The sequence below is a fragment of the Hydractinia symbiolongicarpus genome, chromosome 7, assembly GCF_029227915.1.
Source record: "Hydractinia symbiolongicarpus strain clone_291-10 chromosome 7, HSymV2.1, whole genome shotgun sequence".
Lineage (NCBI taxonomy): Eukaryota > Metazoa > Cnidaria > Hydrozoa > Anthoathecata > Hydractiniidae > Hydractinia > Hydractinia symbiolongicarpus.
The window spans coordinates 19,487,776-19,510,216 of NC_079881.1; the positions used below are offsets into that span (position 1 = coordinate 19,487,776).

At 33.5% G+C, this 22,441-nt stretch overlaps 2 protein-coding genes across 2 annotated transcripts in view; both read left to right on the forward strand.

Moving 5' to 3' along the window:
- Window positions 1-22,441, forward strand: part of LOC130649427 (TATA-binding protein-associated factor 172-like) — a 44,196-nt gene that overhangs the window by 4,115 nt on the left and 17,640 nt on the right. Inside the window, exons 2-16 of the mRNA XM_057455704.1 lie at window positions 6,691-6,755; window positions 6,925-7,048; window positions 8,995-9,115; window positions 10,188-10,331; window positions 10,711-10,880; window positions 11,560-11,696; window positions 13,002-13,134; window positions 13,426-13,584; window positions 14,014-14,109; window positions 17,907-18,083; window positions 18,791-18,931; window positions 19,669-19,914; window positions 20,326-20,427; window positions 20,772-20,939; window positions 21,791-21,900. Coding sequence (XP_057311687.1) covers window positions 6,745-6,755; window positions 6,925-7,048; window positions 8,995-9,115; window positions 10,188-10,331; window positions 10,711-10,880; window positions 11,560-11,696; window positions 13,002-13,134; window positions 13,426-13,584; window positions 14,014-14,109; window positions 17,907-18,083; window positions 18,791-18,931; window positions 19,669-19,914; window positions 20,326-20,427; window positions 20,772-20,939; window positions 21,791-21,900 — 2,039 coding nt within the window. The 5' untranslated portion in view covers window positions 6,691-6,744. The remainder of the gene's footprint in view (window positions 1-6,690; window positions 6,756-6,924; window positions 7,049-8,994; window positions 9,116-10,187; window positions 10,332-10,710; window positions 10,881-11,559; window positions 11,697-13,001; window positions 13,135-13,425; window positions 13,585-14,013; window positions 14,110-17,906; window positions 18,084-18,790; window positions 18,932-19,668; window positions 19,915-20,325; window positions 20,428-20,771; window positions 20,940-21,790; window positions 21,901-22,441) is intronic.
- Window positions 1,833-5,439, forward strand: LOC130649431 (E3 SUMO-protein ligase KIAA1586-like). The gene is made up of 2 exons (XM_057455708.1): window positions 1,833-2,204; window positions 2,293-5,439. The coding sequence occupies exons 1-2, from the start codon at window positions 1,938-1,940 to the stop codon at window positions 4,684-4,686; spliced, it is 2,661 nt and encodes an 886-aa protein (XP_057311691.1). The 5' UTR covers window positions 1,833-1,937; the 3' UTR covers window positions 4,687-5,439.

Below are 22,441 nucleotides of genomic sequence, written 5' to 3' on the forward strand. Positions count from 1 at the left end.
TTCCGTTTGCGCTGTTAAACGTTGCTTTTTATAAGAAGAACTTTTAAAAGTTTTGCATGTTAAAAAATATGCTTCGATGATAAAGAATTATTACTAAAAGTTTTAAAAAGTAGCAACATTAGTTTTTTTTAAATATTAAGTGTTATGTTCGTTCTTTTTTCTAAAATAATATATTTCAATAGCCTTCGTGATCTTTAACACTTTTAAACAATAACATGCATGTTACATGTGACAACAAAGGATTCATCAAATCTTATTGTTATGACTCGCGCACGACGATAACAATAGAAAGCAATTAAGTTCGTGTGTAAACAAAAGATATGTGAACGTTCTTTATGTAGACATGAGATCGTTACATGAGGTCGTAAAACTTGCGTACATGTAAAGTTACACGCAGGCGGTACTGTATGAAAGAAGTAACACCTGGCATGGTGAATGCTTATAATAAATAAATTATGGATATAAGTTACATGTAGAGAACTTTTCTGTCATTTTCAGTTATATTTGGATGTCCAATGTCATATTTAAGATGATTTTAGATGTTTTTTGGCCTTGACTTTTGTGTTAGTCACTAAAGTTAACAGCCCATTTTGTAGTCCCTTTAATGTTGTGTGGTAAATCACTGACTGGTTGGAATCCCATAATTTCCCAGGGCTGATACAGGTCAGTTGAGACGTTAGTATACTGATTTGGGGGAATATTCAAAATATATTCACATATACACAAAAGAATAATACGATGCATGTTTTAAGTTTGTGTACTTTTCCATACTTTTTTAAAGGTGCGCAATCACCCCATAGGCAACTTTTTTTGAGGTGCCTATTTTATTGTAAAAATTAAAAGATATACATAAAAAACATTATCCTGAAAGTTTTATTGAAAACTGTTCAAATGTTTCATAGAAATAGCAAACTCACGCCAAATTCTATTCGCCTACAGAACCACCATTACATTTCATTGCACGAATCATGCGATAGTAAACGCCCGGCAAAATCGATCACATGGTTGCTGGATTCATGCCATTACAGGAAAAATAATGAATGAGGGAGAGCATCTGTAGCTGTGTTTCCATCATAATGCTTTCAGCCCTCGAAATAGCGGTCGGACATCGGACATTGTCCGACCCAGACGCAAATATGTCCGACGAAAATCAGTTCTGGCCTGTCATTTTGTCCGGCACGTTTCTCTAGCTACATCTCCCCTATTATAACTGCAAAAAATAAAAATTGAAACATGCAAAAATAACGAGATAATTTAAATATAATCTGTCTCTTTTAATCAATCTTCGTTCCGCTTCACTTTCGTTTTGTTTTCATCTGCCATGTGCCATCATGGAAGTTTCTTAATCATGATCACACACACCACAAATAATAAATGTGGTAAGGCGCCGTTAAAAAAAAAAGTAAGGCTGCGCATTTTGATAAGCCAATTAAATCGCAAAAAATGCCGTCGCTAAAGAATACTCTAAAACATATAAACAAAATAGTTTTTAAGTTTGTATTTTTATAATTATTTGTAAAGTCATCACAAGCAAATAGGAAAAAATATGCTTCGTTTTCAAATTAAAAAAAAAATGTTTTAAGTTTATCCACGTGGCTTAAATTTTTAACAAAATTTATACAAAACAAAATATTATACCGCACGTGGGTTTCGTTTTTAAAATTGTTCGAATAGAAATAGCACTTGCAGCATTAAGAAAAAATCAATTAAATGGGACCTGCTATGGTTTCGAATTGTTTTGTCAAACGAAGAAAAAAATTTTCCTTTACCTGCAACACTCCATCGTCCTAAAAAATTATTTAATTCATTTTAATATAAAACATCTCTGAGTGAGATCATTCGACTGGTAAAAGAACGCCGGTCGCTTGCGCTTTTATAAGAAATGAAAAAGTGTTCATTTCACATTTATCGCATGTAAGTTAGTTGCTCCTTCAAGTATGAGTGAAATTAATGATTTGCCTTGTTGTTTTTGCGAAAGAAGCACGAAGTATCGGTGTATATCGTGTCAAAAAACATCTTGTAACATATGTTCTACCGGTGTTAACAGTACAGTCAATGGGTACAGCGAAGAGGAAAAACGTGTTGGTAGATGTCCTGATTGTTCTGTTGTTATTAATAAGCAGCCGAAGAAAATCCAAAGAAGCATATTTTCAGCCTTTGGAAAAAACCCACCAACATTAGCGAAGCAATCAGCAACGAATATAGTAATTCTTTACTCTGTTATATTTAGTACTTTAATTTTCACAATATCTTTTGTGTCTCTTTAATTTGTTTTAATTGTTTATTTTGCAGACTACACCGCAGACCAAAGGCAAAACAAATCCGAAACAACACAAGCAAACAACATCAACAAGAACCGTAACACCTGCTACTGTTGAGAAGTGGAAAGCTGAGCTGGCACAACACAGCGTTGCTGAATGGCTGCTTTATGATATAAAAGATGGCAAGGTTAAGAACATGCGCTGTAAATTTTGTACGACGTATCAGTCCCAGATCAAAACATTGCCAAATTACAGCAACATCTTCGTTGTTGGCACCCAAAACTACAAAAAAAGTGCAGTAGAAGACCATGCCACGAAGAGTAGACAACACTTAAAAGCCCATAGCCTGTATTTGAAAGCAACAGGAGTTTCCCTGGATGAACGAGCTACAACGTTGTCTGCGGCCGATTCTTCCAACGTTGTCGCTGGTTTGGCCAAGATGGATGAAAAAGATATGCAACGAACGAAAAAGAAATTTGAAGTGGCGTATTTTGTTGCTAAAAATCGCTTACCGTTGACAACATATCCGGAGTTGCTGAAGTTAGAGAGAAAGCATGAAGTTGACATTGGTATAGCGTATAACACTGACCGCGCTTGTGGAACATTTATTGATTATATGGGTAAAGATATGAAGCAGCAACTTAATGCTGATCTTGCGAAAGCCAAGTTTTTTAGCGTACTTTGTGATGGTTCTACAGACAACGCAGTTGTTGAAAATGAAGTAATATATGCATTACATTTTGATCCCACTCCAGTTAACTCAAATTGTGTAGAAGTTAAGGTGTCTTTTCTCAGCATGACTCACTTAAAGCATCAACATGCTGTCGGTGTTGCAGCTGCTCTCGCTGAAAGCTACGATGACATGGTCACGCTAAAAAGTGCCATTGAAAGTGAGTTTCAGTCTATCGGCATAATGCCAGCCAAAAAACTGATTGGATTTACTTCTGACGGAGCAAGTGTAAATCGAGGGAATAAAAATAGTGTAAAAATGGTGTTACGAGAGGAATCGGAGTGGCTTGTATTTATTTGGTGCATCGCACATCGGTTGGAATTGGCCTTATCTGATGCGTTGAAAGGTACCGACTTTGATATTGTAGATGAGATGCTACTAAGGACATACTATTTATATCAGAAAGCACCAAAGAAACTTCGGGAGTTACGTCAGATGCATGATCTTTACGCTCCTGCGATGGACTACATAGAAGGAGGGGTTAAACCCAAAAAAGCAAACGGCACTCGTTGGATCTCACACAAACTGGCCGCTATGAAAATTTGTTTGGATAAATATGGTCTTTTCATAGAGCACTTAGAACATCTCAGTCAAGATAAAGCGGTGAAAGGAGAAGATCGTGCAAAAATGAGAGGTTATCTAAACAAGTGGAAGCAGTCTAAAGTACCATTAATGTTGGCAATGTTTATCGATTTGCTCGAAATACCATCAGCGCTCTCGCAAGACTTCCAACGTGACCAAATTGACACAGTTTCAGCGATGAGATCACTATCACTTACCAAAGATCGCTTAGCAATGTTTGAGCGCAAAAGTTTTGAAAAATTGCCACACGTGCAAGACCTGCTAAGTAGAATAGAAGACAAAGATGGCGATAAGTACTACCAAAATGTGAAAATGACAAATTTTGTAGCAGCAAAGGAGCATGTCAAGGCAACGAAAGGGAATTTTGCAAATGTCATTGTTGAGAATGTTACATCACGACTTGAAGAAGAAGATGACAGTAGAGATATCTTCAGATACGTTAATCAAATTTTAAACACGGAAGGTTGGCTCCGAGAGAAGCAAGACGAAGATGGAAATGTTATTACAGATTACGAGTTTGCTGACGAAGGTTTATCAAATTTAAAACAACACTTCGATATTCCATTGAGACATGCCGGCTTCAGTGCTTCAACAGCAGATCTGTTAAATCAATTTCACGATCTCCTACGATACTCACACGAATACCTTTCTGTTTCGGCGACACCATACAGGGTCTGTTGGAGAAGAATTTTTTCATCATCCAGAAATCAATCGTGGAAAGATTTATTAATTCTCGTCGAATTGTTATTCACGATCCCTGTAAGCAATGCCAAGTTGGAGCGCATGTTTTCCAAACTCAAAACTGTCAAAACTATCAATAGGGGTTCATTGTCACAAAACCGACTAGAGTCCCTTTTGAGGATTGTCGAAGACGGGCCGTCTATAGAGCAGTATGACCCATCAAATGCTATAAGAATGTGGATGGAGGAAAAGGACAGACGACCAAATCAAAGAAAACGGTGTGGATACAAACCACGTACAGGTTCCAAAAGGAAACTTCCCTCGCTGAGTGACGGCAGTTCAAATGAAGAGAACGAAGATGTGGATGACAATGTACTTTTAATCGATTTATTTGGCGATGACAACGAATATGTAGACTTTCTAGGTTTTTAAATACTTTGTATTTCTCTCCATAGTTTTTCTTTGTCTTCCCAATTTTGTTTTATTTTGTATTTTCTAAACATAAGCAAAGTGATCAAGGCAAGTTAAGGCTTAGCAAACAATAAGTCTCCTTAAAAAATACGGCAGCGATAAAAATTCAAGTGCAAAAACGATGGCGAAAATAAATTAACATGAAAGATCTTTTATCACTCAAATTTACAAAAATGACTTTTAAAACAGAAAAGGCTTTTTCAAAATATAAAAAGAAAAGAACACAAAATTATCTACAATTAAATCCATGATATAACGTCTGTTCCGCCTGTAAGTGCAGTTTTGCAGACTTGCTTCATCCGTGCTCCGTCGGCGTTCACCTCCGCATTAGTTAAGAACCGCATGGCTGGATTTCTTGTGTAAGACCTGGTTACCAACGACGAAGGGGCCAGGCAATAGAGATTCATGTCTACGTAGTTCTTTTAACTAAGTCAGGAGTTGGTGAATTAGCTAGGATGGTCAGGTTGGCTATGAATAGGCTTGCTCGTGGATTAAAAGGACTAGAACTATTCAATAATTCCGAGATCTAAACAAATGGAAGTGTCCGACCAAGACTGAAATCTATCGGACGTTTTGTCCGACGAAAGTTTAAAACGGGCTACGGACATGTCCGACCAAACTGGAAATGTGGCGGACATTTTGTCTGACGAGTCTCCAAAAATTATTTCGAGGGCTGTGCTTTTATAAATGTATCAACAAAGTTGATGCATTTGATCAGTTGATACTAACCCTAACCCTAACGAACATGATAAATCAGATAAATCAATCGAAGTTTTTGTGTTATTCTTTATTATTTAAACGTTTTAACTTACTGAAATCAGACTTCATTGCAACAACGACCTCTTCTTGTTGTTGTTTCTGAAAGTAGCTTTGCCTCACTAGCTGTCTTACTTTTTGATTACTTTCCTTTGTTCAAGATCTAGACAATTAGAATACCTAAATTTTCAGAATTTCTCCTTTTATGCTCTAAATTTAATTATCTCCATAATGCTTCAACTATCTTCAACTATCACATTGTGCATTCCCCCCGTTGGGTTTTTTGCTTATAATATGCAATAATCCTGGTCATGCTAATGAAAAAGACAGATCTTGATAAACATATAATTATTAACCACGAGACAATGTTGTGATTTCTTCTTTCTGTTTCGTTTTGTCTCTGGTTTCCAAAAACAATGGCGCATAGAATAAAGAAAAAATTATTTTTTCTTTTGTGCCTTTCCAATAGAATTTTTTTTCCATTTTTTGATGCTATGTTCTACAAAGAAAAAACAAGCCAAAAATATGGCCTGAACGGAGCCTACCATAATGCCGATATTATCGCACTCCATCTCAGTGCTCACTTAAAGTTAAGGCTGTTTGTTTACCTACAGTTTCACACAAACATTTTGCAAGGGCCCGCTTATTAGGCGGAAATAAGAGATAAACAAGATCGTTAAGTATTGGGCTAGAAAAAACAACAATAAATTTAAGATACCATTATTTCCATTTCTAGTAAGTTTTATATCCTGAAATTTTCAAGAAAGGCATAACTCTGTCTGAACTTTAAAATAAATAAAAAAAAATGTATATGTTAATTTTTTTCAAAAATGAAATACCAATTTTGCCCAAGGGTTTTTTTAGTCTAATGTAGGCACAGATCGAATTGTGAGTGCATGGTGCTGCATCACTGTAAAGGGCTACCAAAATTATTGCGCATGTCAAATGTAAAAAATTGTCAAAAGAAAGCTAAAAAATAGCAGGTCACAGGTCAAAATATATGGTATATATATTTTGACCTGTGACCTGCACCCCTGCCCATGAATGGAGTGGGTTTTTGTGCAGGGTAGACAACCTCTAATTTATAAATGTGATTATCTTGATAAACGTTTTACTAAGCTCTACAACATTTTGCTTCAACATAATTTGTCACCTTGGGTTTTCTTAAAAATGCCAATCTTTAAAATTTTATTGAAATTATTATTTTAGTTAAGTTGGTCATCTACATAACTTGTAATGGAAAAATAAAAATTTCTTAAAAAAATGTCCACACGGTAAGATTTGATATTTTTACTTTATTTAAAAGTATAAACACAGTGATGTTTCCTGATTAGATGGACAATACACAACGGGAACAAGTTGTTGACACATTTCTTTAAATATAAATGTAGTATCTAGCAGCACTTTCCAAAGTATAACAACTGATTTTTTTTACTGCCTTAGACTTGATCGTTTGTTGGTCATCCTAGATACTGGCTCCACTCCTGTCACTCGAAAAGCTGCTGCAAAGCAACTTGGTGAAGTACAGAAGCTACATCCTCATGAATTACCAAACCTTCTAAATAGAGTATGTTCTTGCTTTTCTTTGAAGTGTCTTTTTTTTGTCCAACCTTATGCGTCACCTACAGTATAGTCCAAATGTAAGCGTACGCTCAAGTTTTACACCTTTTTCAGAGGTGGTAGTTGTTTGTCTTTTGTTCTTATTAATTATCTTGCAAGTCTTGTAAGTCATTAACTTGTGTGTAATAAACAAAAGATTCTTTAAGAAAAAATGTCTTATTATAACTGCGCGTAACTATTGTTAAATAGTGTGTTATTAACTCTACCAATGTGACACAAAGAGCCATTGTTTAATAGTTTTATTAAATAAAAGTTTTGCATGGAAACTAAATTGATTAGCGAGAAGGTATTGTTGGTTGCTCGGGGTAAATAAAGCTTTTAAGCGATAGAAATAATTATATTTTAACAAAGATTCAAGCTTTGTTATATTGTGTTTCAAAAAATTAAGAACAAAAAGTGGCAATAAAAATGCTTTTTTAGATTGCGTTTTAAAAATTTAAGAAAGAAGAACGACGATAGAAAAGCTTCATTAGATCGTGTTTTAAGTTTTTAAAATGTTATCAAGTCTAACCAATGTGACATGGCGAACCATTGTTGGATAGTTTTATTAAATAAAGGATTTGCACGAAAATTAAATAGACAGCGAGAAGCGAGATTGATCAGTCTCGGTTTTTTCATGGAAAGAAATTTGTATGTCAAGAGTTTTCCAAAAATTTCTTTTTTTAAAGGAAATAAATAACTTGAAATATTTCTGTAAATAAATCTACTTTGTTGATTTAGCTGCTGCGTGCTAGAAAAAAGAACGACCAAAACTAAATAACAGTGACTTTATGTAATTTTATACCTCTTTTTTTATTAATATTTTTAACTTAGTGTCTTTTTATTCTTACAAAAACAAATGTTCCCACAACGAGCGTTTTCAAATTTTAAGTGCGTCAAAATTTATATTTTTAGGCACTTTCTTTGGTATAAAAATTTAAAAAACAAAATGTTCTCACAATGAGTGTTTTGATCTTTCAACAACGTCAAAAGTTATATATATCTTTACATTTTTTTTTCATTGGTATTGAAATTTTTTTCAAAATCTTATCGTGAAGGGGAAAGTCTCGAACGTAGGGTTTTTCTGTTTGCGTTGTTAAACGTTGTTTGCATTTTAAAAGTTTTACATGTTAAAAAAAATATGTTTCGATTATAAATAAATATTACTAAAAGTTTTAAAAAGTAGCAGCGTTAGTTTTTTTTTTTAATATTTGACCATTGGATTTGTTGTTTTTTAAACAAGCTTGTGTTAATATACCGGGATTAAAATCGCGTTGCTTTAATTAGTTTTGTTGTTAAAAAAAATAAAAATTCAATGGCTTTTAATGTTTCTTGCTATGCTTTTGTTTTTAATATGAAGCAATTATTTTCGCGCAATTTACAAGGAACTTGCTATCTTATTGTGTTTTTGAATGAAAGCAATTATTTTTGCAAGTTGAGCGTACGCGTACGCTTACATCTGGACTGTACTGTAGATCTACAAAACTTTGCTTTCCTTAAAAATGTGCAAAAGCATAATTTTGCCTGAATCTCTTAGCAGTTGATTTAGCAATAGAAATGTTTTAAAAGCAAGCAATGCAGCATACTTTTAATAATGTAAATAATGACTGTTATGTTTAAAAGTATTAATAATATTGCAATAATTGTATATCCAAAACAGAAATGATGTGAATAGAAGAAAAAATACATTTTTAGACTTGAAAATAAAATGTTTACAATGCATTACATTCAAAATCACCTACAGAAAGTATTTTTTTACCTTTAAAATTACCATTTCACATGTTTTAAGAAAAAGGAATATCTTATTTTTGTATTTTCTGTGCATAACCCAGTTATCACCAACAATGAGTTAAACTTCTGTTTTGGTAATAATGACAAATTTACATTTACCTGAGTTCCATCTTTTACATTTAGGTTTTAGTTTACTTGAAGAGTAAAAACTGGGACACAAGAATTGCTGCAGCACAAGCCGTAGAAGCTGTCGCATGTAATGTGCCAAAATGGAATCCTGATGGTGTGAAGGTAAAGGAGGAAGGTAAACAAATGCCAATTTTCCTCGGTTTCACACGGGAAGAATTTTAGGGTCTATTACTTTTTTATTATTAGCTCTTTGAAAGACAAACCGAAATATTTAAAATATTATAATTTCTCGCTAATATGTATTATACATGTACTTGTCGTTGACCAGTGAAAATTTTTATGTTGGATTACCTCTTGTATACTGTTTTGTGACCCTTCTTGCCTGTTTAAAAAAGTAACAAAATTTGCTGGTACTTTTACTATAGAAGGTTATTATATAGAGGGTTGTTACTATAACTATAGATGCGATTTTAATGACGTTTTCAATTATAAAAAAACCCTGCTTTTAAATTAGCTAACATGAAGACAGATATTAAAATAATAGATTTTGTAACCTGTGAAATTTTAACTACTACACTAACCCAAATGTAAAGTTATAAAGTTTAGCATTTTTGGTTCAAAATGTCTCGCAGTTTGCAAAATTTTGCTGCTGACAAGTTTACTTTCAGTTCAACGTTTTTTTCAGGGCATTTGTACAACCATTAATCGGTAGTAAAAACTCAATCTTGAAATTGAGTTTTACACTCAATCTTAAAAATATAAAAAATATTTAAGGTAAAGGAGACTCTAAACTCAATCTGACAGTAAAAACAGCTGTAGCTTTAAATCCTGGAATAATCCCTGCCAGTTGGAGGGGGGGGGGGGGGGGGGGGGGCTGTCAGGAAATTCCATGCAAGTAACTACACATGCTGCTAATTGCTTGCGTGACAACATTTTTGAATGTTTGCACATGTGATTTCTTTTTTAAGTTTTAGGGCTGTTACAAATCTATTTCAAGGATTAAAGTTCACTATGATTTTAATTTTAAAATTATTTTTCCTTAAACATCAGTTTTCTGCTCATTGATGGAGGGGATAATATTTATATGGAATTTAAAAATTGTTAAAAACTTGAATGTTATGAGTGGTAACTCATAAGATTCAAGTTCAAAAAATATGAAATATGATTATAAAAAGTGCATGTTATATTTTTTGTTTCAACATCCTTTTTCTTTCATCTGTTGTATATCTTTTTGCTGTTCCAAATAGAAAATCACGAAGATGAGAAAAAAGTTAACGATGGAAAACTAAAATTTGAGCAATTTGACATATTAACAGTTTTGGAACGTGGTGAAAAACTGCTTGGTTCAGCTGGAGATGAATTTGATATTGAGGAGGATGCAGCATTAGAGGGTAATCATTGTAAATTTTATTTTCATAACAATAACTTAAGCAGTAATGACTATTATCAAGAAAATTTACATTTTTAAGAAAGACAAGCATTTTTAGTATGAGTTACTGACATATGTGTGGTTAAAATGCAATTACAAAGGATTTGGGCCCTGGACATTTTTGTTTAAGAAAGGCCTTGGAAAATTAGGACACTGCACTTTTATTAAAAAAACTTTTAAAATTCAGAAAAGTCCAATATTAAAGTATTGAAATACTGATTTAATTTTAGAATTGTCCTTTAAACCATAATAAATAAAAACTTTAAAGTCATTTGCATTTTAGTGGACAGTACTTCATCATTATAAAATGTTATAATCCCTTTTTTCTTTAACATGTTTAGGACTAAGTCATCAAGATGCAGTTACCCGTCAAAAACGACTGCTACGAAGGAAGCTAGGTTTAGATATGGTTGGCGGTTTGGATATGGGAATGGACAATCTATTTGAAGATGATGATTTAGTCAACAACAGTAAAATGGAAACAAAACTCACAACTCAACTTTCTGGTGAGGTATGAAACCTTCAACGTGTTTTTCAACATCAACATCAACTTTTCAACATGTTTTTAATTTATGACATTCCTTTCTGATTGTGAAAATATTATCAGAAAAATTTAATCATTGAGGTGTTCCTATCTTTTGTTGATGTTTACAATTTTTGTTGAGGTACCCATAGGGATTTGCATAAAATATAGTATTCCGCAGGCCTGTCAATAAAGAAAATAGTTCCTACAGGATAAAATGCGTACATTAAGGCAACTGCGTAGAACTGTGGAAAAATAGCTCGCCCTATTCTGATAGGCCTGCGGGTGGTCAAACATAACCAAAATGTTTGAAACAATCTGTGAAATTTTTATGCTTCAAATGGTCATCAGAGTTTTATCAGTTCTATAGGTTTTGAGCAATGTCTAATGAGCTGTGATATCATCAACAAGTGAAGTCGAAATATTTGAAAAGATGCCAGTCATTAGAGCAAGTAATTCAGAAAATATTAAAATTTAAATTTCATAAAGGCAATTATGCACCTCTATTTTTGCTAAGTAATACAAACAATTAAAATAATGTGCTAATTCCATTGCTGGAAATTTATGCGTGGTAAATGAATCAGGTGTGCAAATATATTGTTTTATATTTTGATGCATGGTATACTTTGATAATCCAACTTCATCATTTAATTCTGATTTGTTTCAGAATGCTGCTGATGTTGTTGCATCACAAATTGCTGCGATTTCATCTGATGGACAGATGAGTTCAAGAGAAAAGAATCGAGCTAAAAGAAAGGCAAAGTCATATGCCAAGCAAAGATCAAAAGAACAAGAAAATAAAAGGTCTGTTCTTAGTACCATCCATTGCATAACATAACAATGATTTTTTCAATTCTTTTGCAAGTCAATTGAGTTCCTGCTACTTACATGTTAATGCATTTGTGATATTGGCTCTTTATTTATGATAAATCTTTAGCAAAGATCACTCTAATAAGGCTTATACTGAAAGTAAATTTTTTAAAACTAGTTGTAAATCCCATAAAAGACTCCACTCAGGCATTCAAACAATGGACAGGATAATAGACCTTGCAAAGAATGACTTGCGAATGCACACACCCGCCCTTCCATTTATTCATATTTTAAGTATCCATAAAATACTTCAGGTTTACAATCGTTGCACGGCATAAAAACTAAAACTTTGGTCTTTAAATCAAGTTTGCTAACCATTTATGGTTAGTGATCCAAGAATTTAATTCATTTTGAACTAATTTGAACTAATAATATTAGTTTTGAATTTATCTGAAATATAATATAAGTAACACGTGCATGACATCTACCATATTGAGATTTTTGTTATGAATCTCTAGAAGGATCACGCAATTACCTCCTTTGTTCTTAAATATATATTATTTTTTTTCTTAATTATATTTTTTATAGGAACAGCTTTTGAAAAACACTCTAACATGGCATATAAGTGAACATATTTTAGAACATAAAGAGCAAATATAATTTAATTTTCATTTAAACATTACTTTAGACATTGGAGACAAGGAATAAGACTAAGAGAGTGGTTAGTTCAGACGGTTGGTTGTCATTTGAGGTTTACAAGTTTAAAGTCTCCTACTTGTCTCTAACATAAAAAAATAACACAGAAGTAAAAGATAAACAAGAAGATTGCAACCACACCACCTATATAAAATTTCTTGGCGTGCAATTATCTCTAACAAAAATATTATGGAATTAGTTTAATCAAACGACCTCTTGGCATCATTTTTTTCTTCAAGTTAGGCCTAAGATAACAGCTTAAAATATTTTTTATCTGTTTTTATTTGAAAATTTTTCTGTTGTTTGAATGACATGAACATAAGATCGATTTGATAATTTTAAAACCCTTAATATTTAGTTTTTACTTGGAGAAATCTGTTTATTTAAACACAATAAGTTTAAACTGGTGATATATATTTTAAGATTAGTAGAGACGGTTGCATGTTTGTAGTTTTTTTAAATTTATAAACGATTTAAGCAAAACACAGTTCAGACAATCCATTTCCTTGTTTCGAACCAAAATATGAAAATTTGAAAAGCTGGGTAGTTTAAAAACATTTTGATGTTATTATTTGTCATTTCTGTAATGTTTTTTGTTCACAGTTTTGATGGGAGCGAAAATGGTCAACCTGCAGAAAAACGACAACGTAGGACTCAAAGTGTACTTGTTGAGCAGCCCAGCGAAGATAAATTTTTAGTTGATAACGTTGTTAATAATTCGTTGGCACTAGATGAGGTATCTATATCCTTTTAAAAAGCTAAAATAGTAATGCATAAAATAAAGACTTAGGTCAAAGTTTAATATTCCAGTAATGTTTTCCATAGTTTTTAAAAAAGTTTACAGTTTCACCAACTTTTGTCAGTATTTAAACCCATCTTTGTTGAATGTGCAGTGAACATAAATTCGAATTTTGTCTTCATTATTTAATAAGAAAAATCGGCATAAATTTGTCATTTCAAACTTTTACATTTTTCATTTTTCCTTCCACTCTGCTGTGGTCATCTTTTTATAATTTTTTGTATTTAGCTTGACAACTGGCCTTTTGAAGATTTTTGTGTGGAACTATGTAATGATCTTTTTAATCCTGCTTGGGAAGTCAGGCATGGCAGTTCGTCTGCTCTGAGAGAAATTATTAAACTGCATGGAGACAGTGCCGGGAAAAGTAAGGAGACACAAGTACTCAAAGTAAGTTGCGATGGAGGTCTTTCAAACTCTAAAGGCAAGTTTTACTGTGATGCCTTTTGTTTTTATTTTATTGTTTTTTTTCATTGTAATCTCTCTAGCAATGTTGCTGTAACCGATCACTTTCACAATGCAATATATATCACTACATTTTGTAACATTGGTTTTAATAGCCGTTACAATTTACATGTTATTTGCACAGCAAAAGTAGTTTTTTAATATTTGTTTTGTTCGCTGTTATTGTAATCTCGATTTTCAATGATTGACCAAACTCTGTAGATGATTTTGGTCAACCATTGATAACACTTGCAAGTATCAGAATTTTTGTAATGTAGAATATAAACAAATTTATTTGCATGGTTTCTTTCACTTTAGACTGTTTGATTTATTTATATTTGTTTGTATGGCCTCAGTGACTTTTTGCCTTTTTAGATGAGAGAGGCAAACACATCTTGGCTTGAGGATACAGCTTTGAAACTGCTTTGTGTATTCGCATTGGACCGGTTTGGTGATTTTGTTTCAGATGAGGTTTGCTTTTTCCCACATTCGATACTACAATTCTAAGGGACTCAATGTTAACGAGAACTAGTTTTCCAAAATACTAGTTGATATTATTTTCCTACTTATACACAAATTTCCTAATAATTTTTGTGGAAACAGTAAAATTGACCAAAACCTGTAAAATTTGCAAAAAATTATTGCCGCAAAAAGGCACTACTACAATCTTGCAAATTATTCTTGTTCTACAGCATTTTTTTGTGATCCCTTGTGAGAATATTGTCAGGGAATTCCATGAGACGCGTGCGCGCCCACACACGCGCAACAGGTATTCAGGCGTGCAATTCATCGCACGCGCTAATTACGCTCGTTACTCCCGTAAAATAAAATAAAAAAAATTAACGAAGGAATTATATAAGTTGATTTTCTACAGTGTAGTTAATGTTGCCGCTTAAGGCTATGCTTTAAGCATTTAACTATTAAAAACTGTATCCCAAAAATCAATCGTTTCAATCGACAGCTTCAACTGTATCAGTAAAAACAGTTTATAACTGCTTGTGGTTAAATTAAATTTTTTTAAAAAAGTTAATTAAATGCCGTGTTTTTTTCCGTGTTTAAATTAAATATTTTTTTTCTGCCTGTGTGAAATTAAATGTTGAACATTTTATTTTAAAATTCTTAACTGTATAAAAGAACATAACATACTCGCGTGAGAAATTTTTAAATCTTTTTTTCTTTATTGTTGAAGAGAGAGAAAAATGTGTGAAAATGTGAATGTTTTCATTCATTTTTTTTGCACAGAATTTAATTGTTGCCACCAGCTCTCGAGGGACCGGTTTTATATTTGATACAATATGAACACATGTGACTTCAAATAAACCTTCTGCATTGTCATTGGTTTTTTAAATAAATTTCAAATTTAAAAAAATTTCATTCGCGACAGTCTGAGACAAAAATCTTATTTCAAAACTTTATTTGTTGAAAACACGCACAAAATAATGACTTCGACGCCAAAAGGAAATAAAGTTGAACTTTCTACTTTCGATTGTTGGGGGAAATCAGGAATTATTGATAGGGAAATTCAAGTTATTGATGGCAAACAGTACGTCACAAAGGTTTGGTGTAAAGTATGCGCGAAACATGCTCCCGCACTTAAAAGTACTTCGTTCTACCGTGGATCAGTAAAAAAATCGATTGATGCATTTATATCCGGAACTAATTCTGTTACTAAATTTCAAGTAGATCGTCATATAAGCACCGAGGCACACAAACGAGGAATTGAATTAGAAAGTTTACTTCCAACTGCTGTAAGTAAGATTTCCGCTAATTAATATAATCAAGATACGACCTCGTTCTTGCAACTTTTTAAAAACATTTGTCGTTGTTGTTGTTGTCCCAATCCCAAGAGCGCCGGGGACGAGGTTGATGCAACAGAAATTACAGATTTTTTATATATTTAATTCAGGAACGATTGACCGCCGTGCCGTCTGGTTCCAAGCAGCCAAAGATATCAGTTTCAATACGTTCATCAGCTAACCAGTGCTATCGTAGAATGATGGTGTGTGCATACGATCTTGCCATGAACCCAACCTTGCCACTGAAGACATTTAAATTAATGAAGTCCAAATAACATCCGAGGACTATCGAAAAAAAATGATAAGTGCAACTGCGGACGGTACAAGTGTCAACATGGGGGCACATAAAGGTGTCCTAACCCAGATGGCTGAATCTCGTCAGTGGCTTTTAAAAATTCATTGCGTAAATCACCGCATCGAGTTAGCAGCTAAGAGTGTAGTGACAAATTCTGTTTTTGCAGAAGTAGAGCAATTTTATTTATCTATCTATTTCTTTTTACGCAACTCGGGGCGTTTTAAAAGCGAATGTGGACATGCGGCAGAAAGTGCAAACGTCGATTACAAAGAGCTTCCTAAGATACATGGGACAAGGTTTCTTGGCCACAAACGTGACGGAATCTAGAATTTCCTCTTTAATTGGCCTGTATTCTTGATGACATGCGAGAATGCTGTATCATTCACTGGAGGTCGAAGTTACCAGAACGTGACAAAAGCCAAAATTAGAGGTTTTTTGCACAAGTTTCAGGACTATCGCATACTTTGCCTAACTGCAGGTTACTTAGATCTATTGGAAAAAGCCACTCCGTTATCTAAAGTCTTCGAGTGTGAATCCATAATGCCCTTCGACGTAAGCCCTGCAGTAAATGTAGCCAAACTAGAGCAGCAGGATTTGGCGGATACTGCATGTACGGACGAGGAAATGATGGATTCCAATATCGCGAACTATTGTGTTATTGAAGAAACCGACTTAGGAGAGAAATATATCGCTGTCAAAAGAATTGTTAAAGGCGACATGAGAAAAAAACCTGCCTCACGTCAAGCGATAGAGCTGAAGATAACAGGCATTAAAAATGCGAACGAAGTCACCAGAGAAGCTTCATCTCAAGCCAAAAAGCGGGTAGCATTAGAACTAATCGAAGTTCTTGAGCAACGCTTCGCTGACTTTGAAGCTTCTATCTTTAAAGATATGCGGTGGATGGATATCTTGTCTTGGTCAGACGAAATTAATTTTGGAGACGACCAAGTTATTGCTCTATCTACGCATTTCGATGTACCATTGAACCAGGCAGGCTTTGACATTGGTTGTGTATTAAAGGAGTGGAAATCTTGCAGGCGCTACGTAAAGGCAAAGTTTACCGATCTCGGAACAAAGAATGCGATTGTTTGGCGTCATATCATCATGCGTTGTAAGGAGCAATTCCCAAATATTTGTTTACTCCTTTCAATGGTCATGTCCATATCAGTATCAAACTCAACTGTTGAAAGATGCTTCAGCATTTTGACGATGATGATGACTGACCGCAGGCTGCGATTATCACATGAAGCAATGCGGGATGTTATCCGGATAAAATGCAACGACAAACTATGGTCAGAACAAGAACGCAACGAAATTATCGATAGAGCAGTCGAACTTATGCTTTCAAAACGGCGTACTACACAAATTGACAACTCAACGAAGCGACCATTGCAGTCTGATGATGCAGAATACACGCCAATTACCAACGACGGCGAAGACAATGAAGATGAAATTGATTTTGATTTAGAAGATGTTGTTTTGAAAATATTTTGTACTACCTAACAGATAGACTTCGGAAATGTCTTTCTTGTTTTACTTTTAAAAATCTAAAGAACAACTTTAAATCTAAAAACAGCTTAAACTATTCCACACAAGCCGTCTCCCAAAAGCTAACAAACAAAACTTGAAACCTCAATAAATAAAAAATGACTTCCATTTTTACCATTGTTATAGTAATAGATAACCTACGGAGAAAATATAACAACAACAAGGTTGGGATAAATAGCACTACAAACAAAATGGCAGACCATTGCAGTAAGTGCAACGTGTGGCACGTGTCAGCATCTCTTCGTCCACTGTTTAAATTTAATTATATGTTATTTACCTATTATAAATTACTTCCTACAACGAACTAAGGTGTTTTGTTAAAATATTTAGCACTTTTACACCACTTAAAGAACACTCACGGAACTGATAAGAGTGAAATAATATAAACCAGGAAAAAAATCGAAAAAACGCACGCTCAAATTTTCTAAAATAGATTTACGCGTGCGATGTGTAGCACGTGTGTTGTTTTCTTCGTGGAATTCCCTGATTGTGTCACAATATTCTTGCGTGGCTTTGTTGTACACATGTTTCCAATAAAGTTGTAACAATGAAATTTTTTTGTAACTATTGTACAACAACTGCTCAACAAATAATGTAATTTTTGTAAGGCAATAATTGTTTTCTTGTAGGTGGTTGCACCAGTCCATGAAACATGTGCACAAACTCTTGGCACAGTTCTACATCATATGACTAATGAAAGTGTTTTAAAAGTGTTTAGCATACTTATAAAACTTCAAGAGCAAAATGAATGGCAAGTTAGGCATGGAGGACTGCTTGGTTTGAAATACATGCTGGCTGTCAGAAAGGTGACATTCTTTATCTACTTGTACAGTTTTTTGTGGGTATTTTATTTGGTGTTTTGTGTATGCTCACCTGACAAGTTATGCACAGCAAACAATATTCTCTGTAATAGTTTTCGCAAAGTTGTTAATATATATAGCAATGGGTCACTAAAATACCACTGACTCATAAGTGAATCATTAATATAGCTTATTTTCTTGTACATAATTATGCTGCCACGTTTCCATATTGTTCTTATTGCTATGCCCAATTTGAATTATACAGCATTACCATCTATTTCTTGTATACAGTATGGTCGGAAAAATAACAGCTTTTGAAGCAAGCAGGAAGTTATAAAAAAATGAAAGAAAATACCAAAGTGATTGCAAAAATTGAAAAAAAAATACAGGACAATGTAAAATAAACTTTTTGTGCAGATTAAATATTGCATGGTTTTTGTGCAGATTAGGTTTTGTCAATTTAGTTGAAATTTGTAAAAGTCACAAATCCACCTTTGTATGTGAAAAAGGAGTCTCTTTATAGTAAGCAATCTCAGTCTTTACGAATATACTATATTTTCTGCATGCTACTTTTTTTAAAAATCAAAACATCTTTTTTATTCCAAACCATTTTTGAGGAAATTTAATACATACCTAAAATAGAATTTACTGTTCTATAGAAAAAAGCACAAAGTTTAGTAAGTAGCAACTATCATCAGTTTTTGATTCCTTAGGATATGGCTACTGAACTTCTACCACATACGTTACCTTGGATTTTAAAAGGCTTACAAGACGGTGATGATGATGTTCGAGCTGTAGCTGCTGCTGCACTTCTTCCTGTTGCTGAATTTCTTGGCACAACATTTCCTAATGAAGTAATAAATACTGACATAATATTAATAACCCCATAGGGGACAATCACTTCTACCCCCAATTTGGGTATCACCCCTAGTTTAGGTGGATTCCCAAACTGGGGGGTGATACCCATTATCTTTTTGACATTTTCGCTACCCCCAGTTGCATGCTAGTTTTATATTTCTTGTCTCATGACAAATTTAATATGAAATGATAAACGCTGTGTATTGAGAATAAAATGACAAATGCCAATTTAACACAGAAATTTTCCAAAAATTTATCTGAGAACAAAGAGGAATAAAATAATCTTTACTCAATTTTCAAAAATTCCTAATATTTATAAAGTATCTTGTACCCCCCTAATTTGAAATCATCTACTTTCCATGCATTGGATTGTTGTTTTTTAATTATAACTTTTTCTTATCAGCATGATCATGTTATAAATAATCCTGTGCAGGATGATAATAATAACACATCCAGTTTAAACATAACGTTGTTGCTGCTAATTTGTATTTTAAAGTTTTTGCGAACGTCGGAGACAAGTTATTCACTGTTTAAAATAGAAATGGAAATTGTTTAATGCTCTTGAAGTAATTTGAATTACAGTCAATAATATTAATAGTTTTTCCACCCCATGTGCAGACACACATTTTGTGTGGTTAATTATGATAAATAGTGTATTAATTTCCCTTACCCCACCAATTGTAAACACCTAAAAACTAGAATTCTACTTCTATCTTTTCAAATTTTTCATTAGGTTGCGGTTATTTCAACTATTTTATGGGATATTTTGTTGGATTTGGATGATCTGACAGCATCCACAAACAGTGTCATGTGTCTTTTAGCATCGCTTGTTTCTATTAACCTTAACATGCAACACGAAAATACTGACAGCAACATGAGCGAACTGGTACCAAGGTTGTGGCCATTTTTTAAACACAACATCACTTCCGTGCGAATGTCTTCCCTAAAAACACTGGACATTATTCTGTCAACATCAAAAGTATGGGTTTAACATTGTTTTGTTTACATGAAAATATTAACATGTTTTACTTAAAGGAATTAATTTCTGTGAATAATAAATTTTCTAAAAGGGAAAACTAATAAAAACGAAATTTAGGTAAAGAATTAAAATTTAATTTTTCCCAAATTTTGTTTTTGTTAAGTAAAAACATAACCTTATAATTTGATTCAGAGAGAGCTTGATTTCACAAATTGTATGACTAACAATAAGTTTCGAAATCGCAAAATGTTATTTTTGCAAAAATTATTTCCTCAAGTGATATTACTATTGTATATGCACATATGCATGCAATTAAAAAGCTTGCATAAATCAAGGGAGACAAAATATCTCCTTTCAATGAAAATCCTGAGCACAACTTTTGAAGTTATATTTATATTGTTAAATATCTAGAGTACTTCTTGGCTACATTCTATTATCCCTGAACAAATGAGGCAAATTTACCAAAGAATTGTATTGGAGAACGTTGATGGCATTAGAGAAGCAGCGTGTAAGGTATGCGTTTTTTTAAATTTCTGCCTAGCCTTGAATTTCTGCCTTAAATTTCTTCAATCTTTAAACCCTATATGTTTCTTCTGCAGTACCTAAATAACAAGTTTGATGATAATGTATGTTTCATTGTTGATAGTAAGGAGAACACACAAAAAACATTTCGAAAATGATAGCAACAAAAATTTTGATTTTTAAACAAACAATTTTAAGCAAGTTTGTTTTCAAAACGTGACAAGCATGCCAACCAGCCTGGCAACATTTTGTATCTTTTTCTTATTTATTTCTTTGTTTCAGTACCCTATAAGAATGTGAGTTTAAAAGCGCAAATACAATGCATTTAATTGCAGGTTTGGGCCATGACTGTGCGATGTTCTCCTCCGCAGCAACTTGAACAAGCCATATACCATCACGCTCCAACATGGTTTCGTCTAGCAATTTATCCAGCTAATGTCCCTATAGATGGTACCCTGTTAACTTATGACAATGTTGCTGGCCCTATGACAGGCACAGAAAAGGTAGAGTAGAGATTTTTATGTGTAAATCTGGCATGTTTTTTTCTCACCTATCCTTTTAAATGTTGTCAATAATCATAATTTTTTATCCGGATGTAACAACATTTAAAAAAATTCTGTGGTAACTCAAGTTCTATCTGCTAGTTATTTATTGCATTATAGGAAAGAAGAATACAAAAGTCCTTATTTTTATCTTTTGTCAATAAAGCAAGTTTTGTTAATTTTGTGTTCTCGATATCCATTCTCATTAATGAACTTAGAAACTAGTTATAACCAATGTTATGCTATATGGTAGTAAAACTTGGGCTGTAAATCATATATATGCGATGTTGGAGTAAGATACCATCCTTGATATTCTTTGCAGTGGGGCAAGTTGGACAAAATTATAATGCATTACGAGGTCTAGTGGTCATACATTTAACACTGTTGCCCAAATGTAACCAAGAAACATACTAAGGTGATAGGTGATAAATCTCTTGAAATAGCCCTTCTTTTTAGCACTTTTTGTATGCCTTGCTACTAAGAATGAAGGATTTAGAGTCCAACTTTCCCACTGGGATAGAAAATTAAATAAGGTACCTTAATTCTAAAATCCATGGAGGAGGATAATTGGAAAAAAAAGTGTACAGACTTCATACTGGTGGGACAAAGACCAGAGGGAGACTGAGAAAGACTTGGCAGAATGTAATAAAACAGACTTGGTGCAGAGGAATATTAATTTAGATCTAACAATGCAGAGGAAGGACATTATTATTCTCCACCAAAACGCATGCTCACATGGAGAACAGATGTTTACCCCATATGGTTGATTATGTACCTTAAATTGTGTTTTATTCTAGAACTTTAATTTTTAGGGGAAAGCAGATGAAGCAGGAAGGTCTTATTACATAGCCTCCACTGAGATGGAAGCAGACACTGCTGTAAAAGATTCAAATGTGTTAAAGTCGAGAATAAGTGCAGCAAGGTTTGGAATTGGACATTTAATAACTGCATTTTGAGAGCATTGAAACTCTTTCTTAATATATTTTTAAAAGCATTAATTTTTAGAAGGATCCAAAGTGGAAAATACTGTTGAGCCCATGTTGTAGAGCTTAAAAATTAAAAACAAGTGTTTGTAAAAAGCGTTTTCTGAACATTTGTAAGGTGCGTGAAGTAGGTCTTATCTATATAATAATACGCCAGTTCCGTCTGTCTGTCTGTCTGTCTGTCTGTCTGTCTGACTTTTGCAGAGTGGATTATATTCTTATTTTCTTTGATAAAGTCTGTAAAACATCGCCCATGAAATTGTTCTGTAATTTACCAAATTTTAACGTTAAAATAATATTAACGTCAAAAAAGAAAGTATATTAAATTAATGAAGCCATCACAGTTCACGTAAAACTTTAAGGTCAAATAATTTGGAAACGAGGTGGTGACGTCAATGATTTTTCACTGCATAGGTAATTAGGGACCACCTGGAGCAATTTGGGTGAGTTTTCCAAACCTGGGTCCCCGAATCCGTTTGG